Source organism: Empidonax traillii, unplaced genomic scaffold (assembly GCF_003031625.1).
Source record: "Empidonax traillii isolate 1590-97213 ecotype Southwest subspecies unplaced genomic scaffold, ASM303162v1 scaffold84:size2688230, whole genome shotgun sequence".
In the NCBI taxonomy this organism is placed as follows: Eukaryota; Metazoa; Chordata; class Aves; order Passeriformes; family Tyrannidae; genus Empidonax; species Empidonax traillii.
This window is the reverse complement of record NW_020955277.1, coordinates 2586180-2604175: the sequence shown is the minus strand read 5'-3', so window position 1 is coordinate 2604175 and position 17996 is coordinate 2586180. Positions and strand designations below refer to the sequence as shown.

At 43.9% G+C, this 17996-nt stretch overlaps 1 protein-coding gene across 1 annotated transcript in view; it reads right to left on the bottom strand.

Moving 5' to 3' along the window:
• The window catches only part of LOC114056144 (diacylglycerol kinase iota-like), a gene marked incomplete at its 3' end in the record, with an annotated part of 95653 nt that extends 79166 nt beyond the window's left edge, over nucleotides 1–16487 (bottom strand). Inside the window, exon 1 of the mRNA XM_027881123.1 lies at nucleotides 15958–16487. Coding sequence (XP_027736924.1) covers nucleotides 15958–16487 — 530 coding nt within the window. The remainder of the gene's footprint in view (nucleotides 1–15957) is intronic.
• Nucleotides 16488–17996: the final 1509 nt, after the last annotated feature.

The window sequence follows — 17996 nt, the reverse complement described above, 5'->3', positions numbered from 1 at the left end:
TCTCAAATCCTGTGGGAAACATATGTCAGGAACAGCAAAACCAGTACAAGCAGACACTGTTCTATGACTGACAATTCAGCAATCCATTGTCCAGACTTAATTTACTATAACAAACGCTGCCTTGTAATTTGCCTATTACTTATATTCCTCTTCAGGCTGTAGTTCCCAAAACCCTTCAGCCTTGAACAGAAGACTGCCTTCCATGCACAGCCATTCAAAATATGATGGTTCCCTCCTTCTACACTGCCCAGATTAGTTGGATGGGAGCTCCTCAGTCTGGAGAGCCAAATCTCACAGAAAATTTGACTTCTACAAATTCTCACCCCTCTGACCCGAGCACACTGTGGTGCTCAGCAACCAGAGCATGGCGGGAGAGACCACCACCCTGCCGAGATCCACCCACCTGGGAGAGGGTAAATGCTGATCCAACTGCTCCATGGTCAGAAAGGAACAGCAGAAATGGCTAAAAAAACCCAGATGAACGTTTCCTGAGGGCAGAAGCCTTTTCAGCCCTAACATCACACATCACTTTCATTCTCTGTGTAAGACAAGAGTTGACACCCAATAAGTGACTACTTGGGCTTCTATTAACCAGGTGCATTCCACCAGGAGCTGCAGAGACAGACTCCCAGATACAGAATGTTCCCAGAAAGAGAAGGAAATTAAAAAAACAACCACCACTAACCAGACACCTGACGTACATTCAGTTTTCAGACATCCCTGGAGAATGACCTCCCTGTTTAGGTATAAAAATACGGATGGCCATCCACTACCCCGTATTACTCTGATAATATACTTAAATCATGACATGAAGAAGCTCCCGCTAGCAGTCAGAGGACAATTCATCTTTCATGTTCATTCAGTCTCTGGTCATTCAGAAGAGACTGTCATAGGGCTGACTAATGCTGGATGTGGATATTACAACACATTTCTATCATAAAAAATGAATCGTGACCAAGATAGTTTCACAAATAACTTTGGCTTGCCAGAACACAGCATTTCCATTCTTTGGAAAATTCTCATATTTCAAATAAAAACAAAATAACTTTTCTCTTCTGAATCAAAGGGAAAAAAAAAGAACTCAGCATTAAGAAATTGCAAGGAACTAGAATATCAACTATCTATATTTTAGTTATAAGGATGACTATACGAATATGTTCCTTATCTGTTTTTTTGAAAACAAATCAGCTTCTTCCCCAGAAGATTTCAGTTGGAAAATATTATGCCGAAATTAAGAAAAAATAATAAAAAAAATAAAAATAAAAAGGTTCCACAGGGAATTATTCAGCTACCCTTCTCCACCATAGAATTACAAGCAAATGCATATATTGTGGTACCCCCGCAAGTATTACCTCATGCCCAATTTTCTGTTAATTTAGAATGAGCAAAAGGTCACTTTATTTTAAGAAAAAAATCATGTGTTCTCCCGTTGCCACTCTTTGAGCAGACCCTTCACAGAACGCCCTTGAAATCTTCCTTGTTTTTTAGCACACACCCACAGCCCAGCCACATCAGGCACAAGCCCTCCAGGCACACCTGCCTGTTCCCAACACCTCTGGCACGCGAGTCAGATGCTGACACTCACTGTTGTGCCTGCAACTGCCTGACACTAAGATATTCTCACTGTTTTGCATTTATCCTCCTATTATTTGTGTTTTCACACATAATAGAAGCTGCTTTGTCTGACTGTGTAGTAAATTTGTCTCACTGTCTTACAACCTTGCTGCAAGAAGCTGTTAAGATTGATTCACAATAGGGCCAACATTTCCATCAAGCAAATATCACGCTCAGCACCTGACAAATTGTGACACCGTTTGCCAAAGCAACTGAATCAGGAACAAAAAGCTCCCACTGTACGTTCGAGTACAGGTGGCTGGGGAAGGGGCCATCACGCAGGAAACAAGGACCACTGTCCAGACCCTGCTCAGCCACAGCGAGACCTGGGAGAACCCCGTGTTTTCTGGACGTGATCCTTATGTTGCGGGTGGGAGTAGGGGGGTAGGGCTGACTTGAGATAGCAATCTGCTTCTACAGGAGAGGAATTCATATCTTTCTCTTCTTCAGCAACTGAATCGAATTGGGAGAAACTGAGCAGTGGTTCTGCCATTCCAGCTTATTCCCTTCTCCTTTTCTTTCTCTCTGCGCTTCAGATCCCTCATGGTTTCCTTCAATCTTGGAAAAATTATCATTATAAAGCACTACCTAGTGCACCTTAAGCACAACTTTCCACTGTTCCTTCCTGTCCTCATCTCATATTATAATTGCTGGTGACCCACTGGAAATGCCTATCTTTGTTCACCTGAAGGGTCCAGAAGTCTGATTGGAGCTGAAATTATCAAAAACTTCTTTTTATGACCTACAGCTCCCAGCATAAGCAGGTGGGAGAAGCAGACACATTCCAGAGCTCCCAGACCCAACTGCAAGCCCACATTCACATCCCTCAGGAGAAAGGTTCAGCTTTCGTTTGGTAAGATGTACAGCTGCAAAGGATAGAAAAATAAGATCATGGGTGGCAAAAAGGCAAGGCCATCTGGTATCTTGGCACTTCACAAGTGAAAGAGGATGATCTCTGATTTCTGGGAAGGAAAAGACATGAGTAATCTTAGGATAAAGGCCAAAGACTGAAAATAAAGTGAATTACTTCTTTTTCTGCTAAGTCAGGAGAGAGGCATAATCAGTCTATGATGGAAGTTCTCCCTGCCCCTGCCTGTACTGCAACTCTCCCTGAAGAGACAACAGCCCTTAGTGATTAGGAAATGAGGAGGAACGAACCCAGCACTTTCACAACCATAGGTCAGCTCCCCTCTTCCTTCCATCTCTCTCCACAAATCATTCATCTTATCTTCTCTTCCCACAGAAAAACAGTAGGAGCTGTGAAAAGAGATGAGCCCTGGGGGCAGCTGTGGCTTACTCGTTATCTGGACCAGCTACTGACATAAACACCAAATTCAAAGCCTTTTTTCAGAAAAAAAAAAAAAAAAAAAAAAGGGGGAATTGGAAATGTAAGGAGATATTGCATGGACAGGACTGTGTAAACAGCCTCAACCAATCAGAGTTCACAGCAGAATTACATTTTCTTGCTTTATTTTCTGCTCTAGGGAGGTGGGGTAACAGGAAAAGAGCATATAGAGCAATCCAGGGATTAGGGAAAAAAATACCATATTACCTAACCAAGGGATTAGAGGAGGTTTTTCTTTTAAACTCCCTGCTATCTGATCTCTCACCAGACATGAGGTGAAAATTGGAAAGAATGCATTCCTTCCTCTTGAATAGGTGACTCTAGATGACTACATATGAGGAAATAAAATCATTTGTGTGGCATACTAAAGATCTCTTCCAGTTGCAGCCATCAGAGATGGCTCAGGTTTCTGCCTTTCAATTAAAAAAAAAAAAATAATCATCACACGTGAGGCTTTTCTAAAACACATCCACTAAGGAGGAAGCTCATACACAAGTTCTCCAGGTCCATCCTGCTATGGACAGCATTTCTTTGAGTGTTTCTGTCTTGAAACTGCCTATGGGCTTGGACGAACATATATAATGCTTGGCTTATGTTGTTGATGTCCATCACATTCCCAAAACAGGTCTGGACTGCAGCTTGCTGTGCACTGGGAAAGCCCAAACTATTCCCAGAGGGAAAGATGTGCAGAATCTTCTCTGGAGAGCAGAAAATCTGAGCTCTTGCCAGCCCTCCCTTTGGAGGGCACCAAAGCCTTTCAGGCCAGTCTGCCAACACCCATCCCTGTTAAAGGTTGAAGTTTTTCCCTCTGTCAAATGGATTAAGGTTTGATAGGTAAGGGTATTTTTTTGGGAAAAAATATGCCACCCCTAGATCACTAGATTGAAAGCCATCAGGTTAGCAGTTTCTAAACAACACATTTTAAACTCTGTGAGGGGGTATCTCAAATGCTACGTTGGTCTCAGTCCAGCTTGTAACTGCCCCGGCATCACAGCCAGCATTACTCATCCTTTTACTATCTGCTGAAAAAAGAGAAACAAAATGCTGCCAAGACAGAAACCAAATAACCTGACACTCAGTAATTTTGCTGTTCACTCTGGAACACAGCACATTTATCAAATGATGATATGGCCCATATCAGACTCAAGGAAATGAAAAACACTGTTTTGCTGTTTGCCATCCTGGCTGAATCAAGATTCCCAAAGCCAAAAGAGAATCCTCACAACATCATAACATTACCCTACACCCAAGCCACTGTGAGCCCACTCCAGCATGTTTGTTATGCATCAGTGGGGCTTGTCAGACACCTCTCAGCATTCCTTTAATACCTAAAAAATCTAGGGGGGGAAATAAAAAAAAGCTGAAAAGCTGGAGAAGCCAACCTGTGCCTCTTCCTTTTTGCCATAGGTTTGCATTGTACTGAGAGGGACAGTCTTTATGCCCAATTACACTCCAAACATGCACATAATCACTTTGCAGCCTCTGCAACATTCTACCACTGCAGGGCTTGAAAACCTCCTATATTGCAACTCTGAAGGGGAAAGGAAGCAGCTTATCATGAGCATCTTGAAAGTAAAGAATCAGAGACTGAGCACTGGACTATAAAGCTCATAATAACCTTGGAGGCAGGAAAAAACCCTATTTGATCAATTTCAATAAATTAAATTTAACCTTGTAGAATGTGAAGTGTTCATATACTTCTGTGTTCTGCATTCATTGTACCATGCATTCCACAGACAGGTATAAAAACCCACACAGAGCTCAGGTGTCTTGGTGAAGGAAGGCCAAGAAAGGCAAATAACAGAACTGCAAGAGACAGAGAGCAACTGAAAAATAAAGAAAGCCAGAAATTCCATCATAGTAAACACTGGGCAGGGCAGGGACAGAACTACCTGCTCCAAAGCCAGATATACTGCCCTGCAAGAAAGGTGATAGTTGCAATTGTTGACTACCTGCAGAGACCAAAAATGAAAATCAAAGAATAGCTTAAGTTTTTTTCACCAATGGAAGGCCACCCACAACCAAACATGTCAGCTGCATTGATATTGTTGCTAATTCCTTCTTCAATGTCATTTTAAAATCAAGCTGAAACGTGGAGGTGACCACAGTGCCTGAAGCAAAGGTTCCCAGGAGCACAAGCAGCTGGCAAGACATTGGTACTGGATAACCCTTAAGGCAACAGTATCAAAGGCACACATCTTTTGTTTCCTATCTACGTGGGGGCATTTAAAATGTGAATTCTCTCAGTGTCTAAACTTGCAAGTAATCTCAAAACTCAGAACTTTATTAACATCTTTGTCATGTCACATACTTTCACAAGAGAGTCCATTGCCCTCTAGGGCATCATCTCAAAACCATAAATCAGGCTAACATCAGCAATTACTAACGAAGGACCTGGCCCAGTGTGCACCTACACATGACATTTCATTGCCTTCAGAATACCTGCAGGATTCAACGCTCCAGGCAGAATGAAGCTCGATGTGTTTTCACAACAAAAGGATATACTCCTGGGATCATTCACTAATTGGATAAAAGCATCAGAACTACCCCATTACCATCCCTAGAGGAAACTCATTAGCAACCTAATGAAATAAAGTGATGACAGGAAGGTATTTTCTCATCATCTTTTAATGCTAACAGGCTTTAAAGCTATTTTGCTTCCTTACCCTCTCCTATGGTGCCCAGAAACCCCATGGCACCTCTCAGAGCATCACAGGCAGTCCCCTCTCCTGCATGTTACACAGCATCAGGGAGCAGTTTCAGAGCACACAGGGATTCTAAGATGTTCAACTCATCATCTTTGATGAATCTGTGCAATTGAAGCTTAATCCCTGCCCCACTTGGAAAAGGTTCCCCAGTGGGCCAAGCTTCCTTCTGAGTCATGCAATTTAGAAGAAATATAATCCAACTATTAGGGACTTTGCTGTTTGTTTTTATGGCAAGCATAACTTGTGAGCATTTGAAAGAAATTAGAAATATTGAAACAAACCTTACAATTCTCAAATATTTTGAAGCTGGTGAAATTACAAATATTGAAGTGAGTACTACATAAGCATAGGGTTTCTAATAATCATATTAAATATGATAATTTCTTTTTCTCCTTCTCTGAAAAGCATCAGATCATCCCCCCCAAACATTTGTCTATCACATAGCCTTAATCAGGTATACTGTGGATGGACATATTAAACACATATTCCTTAGTAACAGTGAGGGAGGACCAGGTAATTTTGAATACATCTGAAAAGAATATTACAAAGCAAGACAAGGCGCTCAACCACCACCTTCCCACTACCCACACCTCTGACCACTAAACACCTTCATCCAAGTCCCTAGAGCTGGAGAGGAGCCCAGACCTCTCCACCAAGAGCATTTACATACATCCAGTCAACCAAAGGCATCAACATAATTTATCTCTGCAGTGCCTCTGTAGCATAGCTGAGGTTATAGGGCTGCCAGCAGCACCACTCCCCAGTGCCAATAAGTGAACTCAATGCTGATGGTATTGAATTGATGCATTGACCTTATTGGCAGCCTGAGGGAATAGCATCCTATATCTTCTCATCTCTCATGTTTAGCCACAAAAGTACACAGGAGGAGCAATGAAACCTTAAACTAGAACGTCTCAAACCCAAGTACAATTAGACACCTCCCTTCTCTCTGAGTACATGGCCATTTGTCTACAACAATGGTGTTAGTGTTAGGTAATCTCTAGGGCTGGTGAGCTGGAAAACTTTCTGGGTAGAATTTGAATGACAGAATATGCTGAGTTAGAAGGCACGCATCAAGATCATCGATTCCAACTCCTAGCCCTGCACAGGACACCCCAACAATCACACTATGTGCCTGAGAGTGCTGACCAAACGCTGATCCTAGGTATTGAATGTTATAAACCCTCAAAAAAAAAAAAGGGTGGATGGACCAGATGATAAATATAGCAGTTTCCCTCTATGAACTGTAAGTTTTAAAGTTAACTAAGCTTTTGAACAGCTGTTAAATGGAAAGGGATTCTGGCAGTGCCATTCAGAGCTGCAGCTGAATGGAAAGCCAGAAGTGAAAGGTTCAGGACCTTACTACCAAGTTTTTTTTCTAGCACAAGCATTTCAGATGATCAGGCTTTCTCAAAAATGCAGTATAGAAAGTAGTGGAGAAAAATCAAGCTCAATCCCACAGTACAGGCAGGTTTAGCCCTGCACCAGATTCCTTTGAAAAGACCACAGTAGATCATGACCATTCATTCATCAGAAATGTAATAAATCGTTCCATTTCCCCTCAACTTCTCCCCCACCTTTATGCTGGGCCATTTCACTAAGTTAGCTGGAAGTATCACGGCATTCAGAAGAATCACTTAGTGCCCTGTGGCAGCCTTGGGCTACTGAAGCTGCTTAAAAATGAACCCTCCCATTTGCTCAATGAAATAAGTCAGAAGCAAAAGTTCATAGAATCAAAGAATGCTTTGGTTTGGAAAAGACCTTGAGGATCATCTAGATCCAACACCCCTTCCATGGACAGAGACACCTTCCACTATCTCAGGTTGCTCAGAGCACCCACCCAGCCTGGCCTTGAACACTGCCAGGGATGGGGCATCCACAGCTTCTCTGGGCAGCCTGTTCTAGTGCCTTTACCACGCTCACAATATAGAATTTCTTCTTAATATCTAATATAAACATGCTCTCTTTCAGCTTAAAGACATTATTCCTGTTACTACAGGCCTTTGTAAAAAGTTCCTTTTTAGCTTTCCTGTAGGCCCCCTTTAGGTATATTTGGCTATATTATACTCTAAGCAAGACCTAATTCCAATATTCATGCACAGCTGTCCTCTGCCTCTCCCGCAACTTTCAGGTTGCAGATTCAATCCTTTTCTGTTCCACTATACTTTTAGCCTCGATGGGAGGTCTTGCTGCTAGTGCTGGATTTGAGGATCTGTTCCTACTTTGTCACACAGATTCCATCTGCAGTCCTAACTAAGTCACTTTACGTTCTTTTCTTCTGTTTCTCAAAGTGCATCTACAAAGACTTGGGTCCGACACTGCCTGTGTTATGTATTATCACGGATTACAGCTTTACACATGGAAAAAAGCTGAGATGAAGTATAATGGACATTAAAGTATTACACTTTGTTGTTTAAGGTAAGGCTTTGACCAGAACACCAGATTTGGTTTGAGTCAAAAAACAAACAGCCCCTTCCTTTACCCTACACAGTCTCCTACTTCATTTGTGAATCTCTTCTGCAGACAAAGATGGGGGGCTGTGGTCTTTTGTAGGAGAAAAAAAAAAATCTAGTCAAATTTAAAGTGAGTAAACCACTTTTCTCTCTATCCACAGTCATCTTAAGCCCAGTGTTTCCCTCAGAGACCAACTCTAGCACAGACTGGACAGTCTGTGCCAGCCTGTGGCACACAACAGCCAGCACATTAGACAAGGTGGTGCTGGTGTGAAGACTGCACACATCTTAATCTTCACTGACAAAATCCTCTCTGAATTTATTTATAGGCAAAATGCAAAAGACAAGTTTCCAGGGAGGCAAAAAAAGCCTTTTATGAGCTGCCTGAGAGGCAATCAACTTCCCTGCTGGCAGCATTAAGTGGGCTGTACATGCAGCAGCAACTGCCTTACCAGGAGCTCAGCATCCCGAGGGAAAGGGCAATAGGAGAATTCGGGGCTGAGAACATGGGCACCAGGGAAGCAGTCATACCCACAGGCCAGCACATCCACACCGAGTGAAGCAGGAAAACAGAAATAAAAAGCACAGTATAGACAAAAATGAGAGGTGAAACCAGAGAAGCTTGGTGGCTTTAGATGTGCCTGCAAACCTGGGTCTCAGCTCTTGGCACTGCATCCATCAGACCTATGGCCTTCACCATGAGCAAGTACATTGACATTTTATATACATAAATATGTATTACCTCAGAGGAAAGTACAGTTAAATAAAGGCTGAGAACCCACACACCACACATTGGCATTAGCAGCATAATGACATCCCTTCATCTTATGTTACTGGGCATTTATACAGAGCTTGCACCGAGGCTCCAGAACACACAGCCCCCCCCGGTACACTTTTCTCAGCCCACACAAGGTCCAGCAATTATTTAGTAGAAAATACAGCTGGTTTTCCCACACGGTTGCAACTTGCAAAATGCACAGTGAAGTCCTTCTCGCCCGTGTCCCATCATATACCTTCCTTCACCCTGAAGTTACTGTCTGTGGCATCACCTAACCCATACACAGCCATCAAATGCCCAGCACTAACCTCAGGGAGGCTCCTACAGACCCTCTACACAAACATACACAGCCATGTCTAGATGTACTTTTACATATTTTTTTCAAATACACCCAGTCCCAACAGCTCTTCTCTGCTAAGAGCAACAAATCATAGAATCATTCAAAAACCACAAGGAGGAGACAAAAACCCCAAACCAAAGCCAGGACACGTGTGTGAACAGTATAACTGAGTTCGTGCATCACTCCCACTTACAAAGTGTTTTTAAAAAACCTAAACAAGAACTCTGCAGATCAAGACACAAAAGAGTTCCAACTTTCCACATCCATTTTATTCCAAGGCAAAGTTCCTCACTGATGGTTCTCTAACTAGAAGCAGCAGACACAGAGAAATAAGCCTCCCATTCCTGATTTTTTATTATTATTATTATTGCCCCCCTCTTTTTGTTAATATCTGGGAAATCCTTTGTCTGACTGTCACATGTATCTCATGCCCAGGCTCTGCTGGATGTACCAGTGAAGTAGAAGGAAGAGCACAGAAGCTGATGCACATACACATATTGTTCCCAACACTTCGGCCAAGTTGCCAAATAAAACAAACAAACAAACAAACAAACAAACCTGTCAAAAGTCTGGTGAGGCTTCAACCAAATAATTTTATCAGCCCCATGACTGACCCAGGAGAGAAGAACTCACTACCTGCTCATTTATTCCAAAGGACTAGCCAGAACTAAAGTGTTTTTCCACTTCATCAAAGTTATGTGGCATCTGATTCAGCACTTTTTACACGATGAAATTTTCCACCTGCAACAGTAAGAGGGCAATCTGAGTCTACAGGTCCGTGCCTGTGCTACACAACAGCTTTATTATGTGCCCATAGAGGCTCCCCCTTTCAAATCACAGATGCACTTATCTCCTTCTGAGTATGTACATAATTCCATTGCAGCTCACGAGTAATTTTATTCAGTTACCATTCACAATATCTCTTTCGTGAAGTGCTGCTAACCCCAGATACGTAAGGGAGAACATCAGACATGCTCTAAATTCAAAGACAGCCCCATTACTTTGTGTGATATAGAGACATTAATGGCCAGACTTGTAGCCACATCCCAATGTCAGGAGGGAACTTTAAATGTCAGCTTGGTTTTCCCATGGTATGATTCTTCTTTCTGACTATCATAGCTTTTTTCTGCGTTTTGCTTCCGCACGGGATTTCCACCTCAAAGCTTTATAAGTCAAATAGCTTCATGAAGGTCCCTTCATGTACCGCAATCATCCAGTGATCTGCTTTGGGAGAAAATGACAAAATGGTAATGAAAGTTTTGGGTGACAAAGTGAACCGAGTTACTGTTATGAGAGTGGGTGGTAACAAGATGTGCAGTATATACCCGAAACCTCAAAGACGGTCGTAAGCAGATCTTATGAGATTAGGCTGGAGAGCAAGAATTATTTTCTTGACATTTGGTAGAAGATAAAAATTCACCCATCCTTTACGTGCAGAACAAACTCATTTACAGAATTAGAATGTATTAAGATTCAAGGAAACTTAAGTAAAATAATCAATACAATCAAAAGATCAAAGGCTTGTGTTGGGTGTTTTCATTTTTACAAATGCCATCCAGCTTTAATTATTTATAGTACTTCACAGTACACTAGTAAATGCTGTCATATTTCATAAAATAATTAAGCTTAGTAATAGAGACACCTCTACCATCCCATCTGTATTTAATATTTACTGAGAAGAGATGTGTGTTTTATGATTGCTATCATGTCAGTAAATAAATGAAGCAAAAAAAAATGAGGATATTGCTTACATTTCTATTTTGGTCTAAAGCCCCATCTGTAGTCTCAGGTACTTCAACAGTGACAAGGCTTGTGTAATCAAGGATTTCCCAGAACTTCTCTGCTATAACTTTTTCCCCTTCAAACGCAGTGACGAAACCAACTCTAATTATAACTCCTGTTACTTTTTGCCGTGGCAGACAAGCAGTTATTGCTGATGTTGCAGGAGGAAAGGCCGGCTTGATTCTTGGCTTCTGCTTGCAGAGGAAGGGTCGGGAAAGCACACAAGGCACATCCCAAACAAATTCACTTGGCAAATCAGAGAGAAACAGCATCCAAGGAAGTTCAAACCACCTATTTTAGATGGTGACATTTCTGAGTGGAACTGGACACAGTGAGCTATGAAAACCAGCAACTCCAGCCATTCCCAGTACTAAAAGGGAAATGAATGGTTTCTTGCTCAGGCAAGACTCCTTGGCCAAAGACAAAACACCATAACTGAGCTGCCAAGCCCATTAGCAGCACAGGTCTCTGAAATGAATCACCATGGTCCCACTTTTGGAAATTCCTGAGTCACGTAGGAGCAAGAATTCTAAAGCCCGCCACCCACTGCCTCAGTCAGGATTTCTCCACTTGGTCAAAAGCAAAACACATTTCTCTAGAAAAACTGTTCTCTAGTGACAAGTGTTTGCCAAACACCACTTGAGCTCTCACAAGAGGGCCATTAAAACTTACAACTGTATTTTTATTTCCAATGCCACTAATCAAGATTCCTTGGATTTCTAAATAATAATTAATTAAGAAATTAAAAACCATTTGCTTTATTGATGGTTTCAGTTAGTTTGCCTTTTAGATTGTGTTGGTTGTTTCCGTTTTTCAGGGTGGGTTTTTGTTTGTTTGTGGGACTTTTTTGTTTGATTTTTTTTTTTACTTTTACTGTTTCTCTTAGCTTAAAGGGTTAAATGACAAGACTACATTTCAGATGAGTTTTTTTAAGCTGCAAGTATCTGCAGGAAAATTGCAAGATAGAGCTTTATTTCCTCTTACCTTAGTTTTCATTGTGGAAATATTCTTATTGAGCATCCCTTTGGTATAATCTGAATTTCTCTTTATATAAAGCATTTCTTTGGGAAGCAACTTTAATCTCTGATTTACCTAAAGGAGATCATGATGTTCCTCGCAGATGTTTGCAGTGACAAAATAATAAAAATTACAAGGAAAGAAAAGTTTACATAATAACTTTGTGTTTCAATGTCTTACAAATATTCTGCCGGGTCTAGAAAAGTAGGAGGCTAATACTATTTCAAGAACCAAACTGTGGAAAGCATTTCTCTCTGGCAGACATGCATATTTAATTCACTTTCTTTTTTTTTTTTTTCATTTGCAAAGCTTTTCACAGCTGGGTGGAAAACCGAATTTTTGATTTGATCAGTTTATGGGGAAAAAAAATTTTTTTTCATTTTGTGAGCCCAGAGTTCAGATTTTCATCAGAGAAGCCAAAACATCATTAAGATACTTAATTCCCTATTTGCAGGGTTAAAAAAGAAAAAAAATAAAATAGCCCTAAACTTGCCGCTTAGCTGTTGGCATTCTGATGTGAGCATCCCAGTCTCAAGTCAGCTGGCCTCATTTAACAGCATGAGGCTGAAAAGGGGGATCATTTCTCTGGCTTTCATTCAGTCTACACAGCGACCAGCTCTGCAAGATACCCCTCTTCAAGGGACCGAGGCTTCTGATTGCAGATTTCCCCTTCCCTCCCTCTGCACCAGCGGTTCCCACGGGCTGAGCTCCCGTGGCAGGGCCTCCCCCCTCCCCATTACATCAGGCCGGGCAGGCGCCCCGTCTGCAAATTAGGATCCACTTAAGGGACGTGTGTTGGCAGCACACACACGCACTCACACACACACACACAAACACACAGACACGCTTTAAACCCATTAGCTCCCGTACAAGCACAGAGGAGCGGCACATCCCCACTGTCCGTGGATACGTGATTACAGCACATTGCTAGAAAGTAAGCAGCAGGCAGATATCTACTTTGAACGGAGCTTTTGGTGTGGACAACGGGCTTTGCAGATTGTCAGGTGCAAGGTGGCAGTGGCCGGGAACATGGCAAAGTCATGGGAGCTTTCAAGCTCCCCATGAGGCACACCGGTGTTGTTTAAAGCAAGTTTTTCCTCCTGAGAGTTTGACTGGGGTACAAACATGCCTACGTTGCTATTTACTACACAAAATCCTTACATATTTAATCCAGCAGTTTCTGCGTTTGAAGATACTGCCCAAATCAGTACTAAACGTGGATTTCTGAACTATGTTATGCATGGTTTTGGTACAATTCTAGAGAAACTAACAAGTTATTTGCATGCAACAACTATGTCAGTAGCTAATTAGATTTGCATTATAATGAAAGAATGTGCTGTTTAGCAAGACCAAAACAAAAGGGAGGGAGGGACGGAGGAAGGGAAGAGGGAAGATAGTACTTTAAGCCAGTCTCAGGTAAACCATAACGTTATAATACTGGTACAGCAAATATTTTTTTTTCCTTTTTTTCCCTTGTGACAATACCTTGACCTCCTTTTCAGTCACCTATTTCATTCTTTCAGCTGCCACCAACAGATTTTTTTTTTTACGTGCTCATGCACCTTTGTTATTTTAAGCAAGTTCCAACTCTTGTGGGTTTTTTTCCTGCATGTATAAATACAGCTGTATAGGTGTATTTCAGTGTAATGCACCTGCATAGAGAATCCTAAATGAGCTGTTTGAAAGTCTGTAGGAAGCCTTGACTAAGTTCTATTCTACCAGTAGATAAGGAAGTCCAAGTGACAACATAAATAGATTCTCCTGCATATAATATAGCCATTTACATTTGCAAACATATTTCAGCACCATAATTTACTGAGAGAAATGGTAGTAATTTAAAGAGCCTGGGGGGTGCAGGGTGTGGAGAGCTCAGTGGAGGTCCTTTGTGGAAGTTTTCTACTCTTTTATCTAATCAGATTGTTCTCATTATGGATAAATGATAGAGTGCACATTATCAGTAGGAAAACAGCTCCAGAAGAAGACAAGGTGGGGAAATCCAAGGACACAAAGAAAATGTACTTTCTTGCACATATCAAGTCAAGCAGAACAAGTAATATGCATAAAGAGATGCTTAAGGAAAGGCTTTTATATCTGAAGGTTCAGGACTTGTAGACAGAGGAGAGGAGAGGTGGGAGGAAGAAGAGAAAACAACCCCTACCTTTCCTCCTACAAGCATTTATTATGAAATGCTTACAAATACTGACCATGCAGATAACTTACAGGATACCCATGTCTTTAACACACTTCTAGACAATCTAGAGAGCAGAGCATTACAAACAGATTTTAGTGATTTTAGTACCTCCTCCCTGTACCACCCTGCTCCTCCTCCCCAAAAAAAGGCAGAAGTTACCAAAATACTGAAATAAGAAAACAAAAAAGCCTGAATAAAGCACCTCCAAGATCTCCATACCAAGAGCAGATGCATTAGGAAATCTGTCTCCTTGGCAGCTACTTGACTTCAACAGCTCACCTACGGACTCTGCCTTTACCTGCAATAGACTTGCCCCTAAACGTTGCGTGCTAAGAAAACTGTCAGGGTAGAGGCGCAAAAGTACAAGAGATGACTGACTGATGGAATGTTTTATATGTGTCCAGCAACTTTTCATTTTCACATTGTTCACCTTATTGAGTCCAGTATGAATCATCCCAGACTTCACATTCACCAATGGGGCCATCAGCCCTCATGGGGAAAGTCTCTCTGCACACATGAAATATTATACAAAACTTCAGCTATGAGGAGTGTTTAATTACATCATTTTTAAGCCCTTACACATGTAGAGCTTAGACTCAGATCAGCTGAGCTTTCTCAGATGCAAATTGACAGCACATTAAGTATCCCCGTGTAAGGGGAGATTCTTCAGCTAATTTACCTAGGGCTAGAGACACACTTCTTACAGAAGCAAAATAAGTAGCAGCTCTGTGTTTGCTGTCCTCCCAGCTCAGAGGGCTTGTCCCTAAGCACACTAGAATACCACTTACTGATGGTGTGCTGCCTCCACGGGGGCTTTGCAGCTAGAATTAGGTAAGACTCGGAAACTTTTTGGCATGAAGCTTCTCAGGCAGCATTCAGCTTTAGCAGATGCTGACCATTAACAGATCCTAGCTGGTAGAAGAATAACAGACAAACCTCACTAACAGCTCCTTCACGCAGCTCTATTTACAGAAGGGAGAAACACATTTATTTGACATCAGAGAAAGGAGATAAACGCACAGCCATACAAAACCCAAGACGCCGGTTATGAAAGTAATGCCCTGCTTTGGCATGTCCCGTGGCATCCCGCTGGCTGCCGCTCTCGGCCCTCAGCTCCAGCCAAGCGTGGGGGAGCCGGGCATAGCAGCCCACCTTGTCTTGTCAGCCACCGGGGCTTACGCAACTGCTGCCGGCACGGGTGGGGAGCGGACAGGAAGGGGGGACCTGCACCCCGTGAGACATCTCACAGAGAAACCCCTCTCGGGAGCAGCGGTGCCACCAGAAAGGTTTTTCCGATCCCTTTAGCGAGCGTTTGGAGGCGCCGGGAGCACGGGCGATTGTCTTATTATCGGAAACGGCAAAGCACGAAGACAGAGCTATTCCCCTGGCAGCCGGGCGAGATCCCCGACTCTTTCTCTGAGTAACTCTGAAGTTTACCCACGTACACTGACACGTTCCCCGTCTCCCCTGGCGCTGCTGCGCCGGAGGAGCACCTCAAACCTGACGGCTGCCGCGGGGCTCTGCGCAGGTTGCCGGCTTAGCGGAACGCCGGTCCGGGAGGGCTCTTTTACGTTTCGGGATGAGGAAAAAAAGCCCCTCCGGCTCCAGGGTGCTGCCCTCACGCCGCTGCCCGGCTGCACCGCGGCCGGACCCGCTTACACCTCCCCACCCACGGGTGCGCGGAGCCCGAGAAGTGCCCCCGAGAGGCGCCCGCCCGCCCGGCACCCACCTGTAGGACACCTGCTTCCTGAAGGTGAGGCTCCGCAGCTTCTCCTCCAGCGACTCCTCTGCCGCGGACAGCCCCGGCTCCTCCGGGACCCCGGCGGCTCCCGCCGCCTCCCCGCCGCCCTCGGCCCCCCGGCAGCCGCCGCCGCCACCCGCCGCCCCCGTGTCCTCTCCGCCGGCTGCAGCGGGGGGGTTCATTGCGTCGGGGCAGTGGGGCCGAGAAGGAGGAGGAGGAGGTGGGGGCAGGGGAGGCCCGGCCGGCGGCTGCAGGCGCTGTGGGGCGGCGGTGGCCGGGGGACCGCAGCTCCCGGGGCCGCGGGGTGCGCTGCGAGCCGCGGCGGCTGCAAATGGCAGCGCGACCGCGCAGCATCCATCGGCGGCCGCACTGCAGCGGGGCATTGTGGGAAACTCCCGGGTGGCCACGCCCCACTGCCACGCCTCGCCGCCCCCCAGCCAATCGCAGCGCCTGCCGCCGTGCCCCCGCTGCCACGCCCTGTCGCGACACGCCCTCCCCCCCTCCCCCGCCCCCCACATCTCCGCTCCTGGCCTTACCGCACCCGGCTCCCTCCCGGCGTCACATTAAAAACGTCTTTGAGAGAGAGTCCTGATGCCTCGGAGCACCCAGAGACGCCCTCGTCCTCTTACACCCCGAGCTTGTTTGTCTATCGATTGCTTTTCTCCCTAGGCGATGTCGATTTGGTATGCTCAGAATGAAAGCACCCAACTTCAAAGAGGTTTCTTCTGACACAAGCATCAGGGTGCCCCTTCGTGAAATTAAGTGTCCTCCCACCTTGCTCCCTGCTTCTCCCTTTTCTTCATTTGGTGTCACTAAGGAAGGCTTTAGAGACAGGCATCAGCATGGAGCTGTTTAAGCACATGAGCTGACAGTGACAATAAGATTAAAAAGTACAGAAAAGGTCGAGGTCTGATACTATGCAGAAATTATAGCAGGAATTATGCTCAGCCAGGGCTTTGTTTTCTGTATCTAAAAGTTCCCCAAGGTAATGCAATTCAAAATGGAAAGACATAAGAAAAAAAAAAAAAAAAAAAAGAGAAGCATGGACAATGGCACTCTACAGAGAGGGCATAGCCCACAGGAGCAGATTTCAGAACCTCACCAGATCCACAGATGACTTCCCTGAGCAGCCTTAGCCATTCTTTGTGATCTCTGTGCCACAGCACAACCATTGCCATGATGAACACCATATGCACCACATGCCCATATGCACCAGCACGCAAATGTTCCAAAATCTTGAGCATCAACCTGGTTTATGACAGTCAATAAGTTCTTTACATTTGATCCTTGCTCCTTCTCCCATGTAAAGATTCAGCTTCTCCACGTGTAGCACATGATGTACACAAATTTTTCACCTCAGCTTCAGCACTGACAGGCTCTCCATGCCAGCCAATTGACAACTTTCTGTCTCTTGTTGGCAGCAGAGAAGGATCATGAAAAGTGGATCTTTTTACTACAGTATGAGTATTTAATAGCTGAACCAACTTTCAAAGGCATATTCCACCCATATGCATAACCAATGTATACATTCCCTACATGCACATGTGCTTCCTCCAATAGGGATATAAATTTTCTCCTCCAAATTTCAGAGTATTTTTAGTTACTAGTAAAGCACACAGACTAAAACATAATTAAGCAATGTAATACCTGACTCATCAGAAGCAAAGTTGAAGTTCTTATTCAGAATTGTAAAAGGAAGGTCTGGATCTTGCTCTGAACTGTGTGCAGAGAGATTTACACACCACCATGGAGCTCTATCAAAGCCTTTTCGGTGGACTGGGGTCTCATTTGGAAAGTCTCCAGTTTAACTTCCAGGGAAACCAGCAGACAGTGTTGCTTGTGAAAGCATTCAATTTAAGAACATCTTTTGCAGTAGAGAAGTAATTCATTTTGGGTAGGTACTGTCAAAGGCCAGTTCAGAGCCAGCCCGACAGCCAGCTTCAAGGATGAGGAGCAGCACCCTAAGCCTCTCTCTCTTCAACAGTATCTTTAAGGTTCTGTCTTTGGTGAAAACCAGTGCTATGAGA